The 3,719-nt window shown below is 51.1% G+C and overlaps 1 protein-coding gene across 1 annotated transcript; it reads right to left on the minus strand.

The window, feature by feature from the left end:
• Positions 1-218: 218 nt before the first annotated feature.
• On the minus strand, positions 219-3,325 carry LRRN4CL (LRRN4 C-terminal like). The gene is made up of 2 exons (XM_058160590.1): positions 3,047-3,325; positions 219-1,790 (listed from the first exon to the last, which is right to left on the minus strand). The coding sequence occupies exon 2, from the start codon at positions 1,783-1,785 to the stop codon at positions 904-906; it is 882 nt and encodes a 293-aa protein (XP_058016573.1). The 5' UTR covers positions 1,786-1,790; positions 3,047-3,325; the 3' UTR covers positions 219-903.
• Positions 3,326-3,719: the final 394 nt, after the last annotated feature.

Raw genomic sequence — 3,719 nt, forward strand, 5'->3', positions numbered from 1 at the left:
GAAGGAAGGAAAGAAGAAGGAAGGAAGGAGGGAGGGAAGGAGGGAGGAAGGAGGGAAGGAAGGAGGAGAAGGAGGGAGGGAGGCAGGGGGGAGAAAGGGAAGAAGGAAGGAGGGAGGGAGGAAGGAGGGAAGGAAGGAAGGAGGGAGAGAGGAGGGAGGAAGGAGGGAAGGAAGGAAGGAAGGAGGGAGGAGGGAGAAAGGAAGAAGGAAGGAAAAAGGAAGGAAGGAAGGAGGAGAAGGAGGGAGGGAGGGAGGGAGGAAGGAAGGAAGGAAGGAAGGAAGGAAGGAAGGAAGGAAGGAAGGGGGAGAGAGAGAGATAAAACGAATAGTCCTCGACTTACGATGACAATTGGGACCAGAATTTTCATTGCTAAGTAGGGCAGCTATAAGGCAGTCCAATATTACAAGGTTGTTGTTGTTTTTTGCCATGGTTGCTACGTGAATCACATGGTCATTAACCGAATTCAGCTTCAGCCTATTGTTTTTCCTTGTCAGAAGCCGGCTGACGAGGTCACGAATGGGGATCACATGACTCTGGGACCCCGCAGCCATCATAAATACATGCGCCCAAATTTTGATCACGTGACCATATTAGGGATGCCGTACTGGTCCTTCGGTGTGAGGATTGGTCGTTAGTCGCTTTTTCTCGGCGCCGTTTTAGCTTTGAATGGTTGCTCAACGCCCGGCCGTAAGTCGAGGACTACCTGCGGTCCGTAAAGAGAATCAATTCACTTTGAAAACCATCGTCCAGCAGAAAAGTGAGAGTTCGGTCCAAACTGTCCGTCATCGGAGCTCCACTGTCTTCCATCACTTGCGCAGCCTCTTCATGATCGTGCCTCAGTGTCCCTACCATAAAAAGATACTCGGTCATTATCCAAAACCGGACACTAATAGAAACTGGCATTAGGAAGCCGCCATCAACAGTTGTTCTTCCGTCCGGAATGAGCTGTTGGTGGCTCCGGCGTGTCCCGAACTCAGCTCCCCGTCCAGGATATTATCCAAGGATCCGTGCTGGACGGGTTTGGCTTTCCGTATGTAGAAATGCCACAACAGGACGGAAACAGCCCCCAGGATTACCACAGAGGCCAAACCCACTGCTATATAGACATAGGTCATCTGGTGAGCCGGAGTTCGAACACGCCGGCACGGTCCGTGTTCTTGAACGCCATCGTCTGTCGGGCTGATCCCAGCTCGGTTGGCCGCCACGACGCAGAGGATATATTCGGTGCCAGGTACGAGGTCAGACAGCACCGTGACACGGAAGGTGCTGTTTAGCGGCGGCCCCGAAATGAAATCCTCGCCGGGGACCTGGTACTTGAGGTAGTACATGTGAACTGTGGACGAGGGGGCGCACCAGTGTAAGCTGGCTCGGGTCTCACTGATGTGGACCGCTCGTAAACGGGGAGTGTCCGGGGTTACGTCCGGACCGGTGACTCCGGGACACAAACATTTGCTCAGCCGGCTCAACTCCACACAAGGCACTTGAAGATGTTTGCAGCGGTCGTAGGCGCAAAAGGGGGTTGGCGACCCCGGGGAGACGGAACGGGGGGACTCGGTTGTCTGAAAATTGTCGTAATAATCTTTGTAGTAGTCGTCGTAGTCATCGGACACTGCGGGAGAACCTTTCTCCGGTCCGGATAGCGGGGTGTGGCTGACCGATGGATGAGGGGTGTAAGGGCCTTGGAGGGGTTTGGGCAGCGGGTGGCCCATGCTGGTCGGGGACCCCCGAGGACACAGAGTCAGGAGGCCACAAGCCATGACGGGTAAGAGCGTCCAAGTTTTCATGGTTCCTGAAAGACACAAGTGGGCCTTACAACGATTCGTTTAGCGATGTTGCAACAGGCTTGATTATTTATTTATTTTTTATTTATAATCCAATTTCTATACCGCCCTTCTCCCAAAGGACTCAGGGCGGTTTACAGCCGTATTAAAAACACAAGAGTACACATAATATAAATAACAAATTTAAAACACATTTAAAACGAATATTTAATTGGCCAATTTACTAAAACGGTCAAGACCGACATAAAACCCTTTAAAATTTAAAAACTATAATTAAAATGCGTTTAGGCTAGTCCCGCATGATTAAATAATAAAATTTTCAATTCCCGCTTGAAGGTTCGGAGGTCGGGGAGTTGGCGTAACCCCAGAGGTAACTTGTTCCAAAGAGCCAGTGCTGCCACAGAGAAGGCTCTCCCCCTGGGGGCCGCCAACCGACATTGTTTGGTCGACGGCACCCTGAGCAGGCCCACTCTGTGGGAGTGCACAAGTCGTTGGGAGGCTATCGGTGGCAGAAGGCGGTCTCATAGATAACCCGGTCTTAAGCCATGGACTCGCAACCCGTGTTTGTGGTTAGGACCCTAGTAGCATCTGCGTGATCGCACGAACAAAAATGGGGACCCTTGCCATTTGCATGATGCCTTTACAACAATCTGCAGCATCCTATGGTCGTGTGACGGCCATTGGCGGCCTTCCCAGCCAGCTTCGGACCAGCGGTGTCAAAGTGGCGGGGGTGGGAGTTAAGATTCATTGAACGACCGCACAATTCACTTAAGAACTGCAGTGATTTGCTTAACAACCAAGCTCAGACAGCACCGAGGACAATTCCTCCTCCTTCCCCACCCCCGGCCCCACATACCCCTCTCCCTTTTAATCCTGATGATGTTGCCTAGTTGGGTCATGAAACGCCTGCAAGAAAGCTACCAAGCTCAGAGAGCACCAAGGATCCCATAGTCCTCTTCCTCCTCCTCCCTCTTCCTCCTCCTCCTCCATCCTTCTCCTCTCCACAATCCTCACTCCCTTCTAGCACTGATGATGTTACCTGGTTAGGTCATGAAACGCCTGCAAAACAAAATAATAAATAAAAGTAAAATCAGGCGTCACTCACTGAACAAACTCCTTGCCTAGCAATTCCACACACACACCGTCTTTTCTCCCCCCCACACTGTCCAGGGTTCGCCCGTCGGATAACTCTTGCAGGGCTGCCCAAAAGAGAAGGAAAACCAAGCAAGTTAACCGACGACAAGAGAGGGAGACGGTGGCTCACCTGGCGTGTTAAACACGATCCTGCTCAGATCTCAGCCAAGAATAATCCAGGATCCAAGCAATCAAAAATTCAGGGATGAAGCTGTCCAGCATTAGGGGTCGTCCCCCCACACATAAAAACAGAGAGGGAAAAAAAAATGAGTGTTTTTCCTTAAGCCGGATTCAACATCACCTCTTCCCAGCTTGGCCACCAGCAGCTTTGGAATTCTCTGCGGGAACTCGCTCACCCAAGAAAACTTTATATCTTACTCATCCGATGACTTAATCTGCCCCTCCTCGCCTCCCCCCCCCCTTTTTTTTTCACAACCGGGTCCAGCCAGTGGGAAGCGGGGAGAGGAGAGCCAAGGGGTGGGTTTTTCTGGTTTTCATTTAAAGTGGGGAGGGGGGAGAATTTGGCCTTGCCTCCAGGCCCCATTGCAGGTGTTCGTGCAAAAAAGAAAAAAAAAAAGAGCAAAGGCATGCCTTATAAGGACTGTTTGCACACTCCTCAAGGCCGTGAATCCGTTCAGTGAAAATATATATATATATATATATAAAACCTCTGCCTCCGGCAGTTGGGAATGCTCCAGTGCAGGAAGTTTTTAAGACGAGATTGGGCTCCCCTTTGGCTGGGATGGCATAGGGTTTTCTATCTGAGCAGGGGTTGGACTAGAAGACCTCCAAGGTCATTTCCA

This window comes from Ahaetulla prasina, chromosome 17 (assembly GCF_028640845.1).
Source record: "Ahaetulla prasina isolate Xishuangbanna chromosome 17, ASM2864084v1, whole genome shotgun sequence".
NCBI lineage: Eukaryota > Metazoa > Chordata > Lepidosauria > Squamata > Colubridae > Ahaetulla > Ahaetulla prasina.

Coding starts and splice junctions, on each gene's coding strand:
- LRRN4CL (XM_058160590.1), bottom strand. CDS start 1,785: ATGAAAACTTGGACGCTCTTACCCGTCATGGCTTGTGGCCTCCTGACT.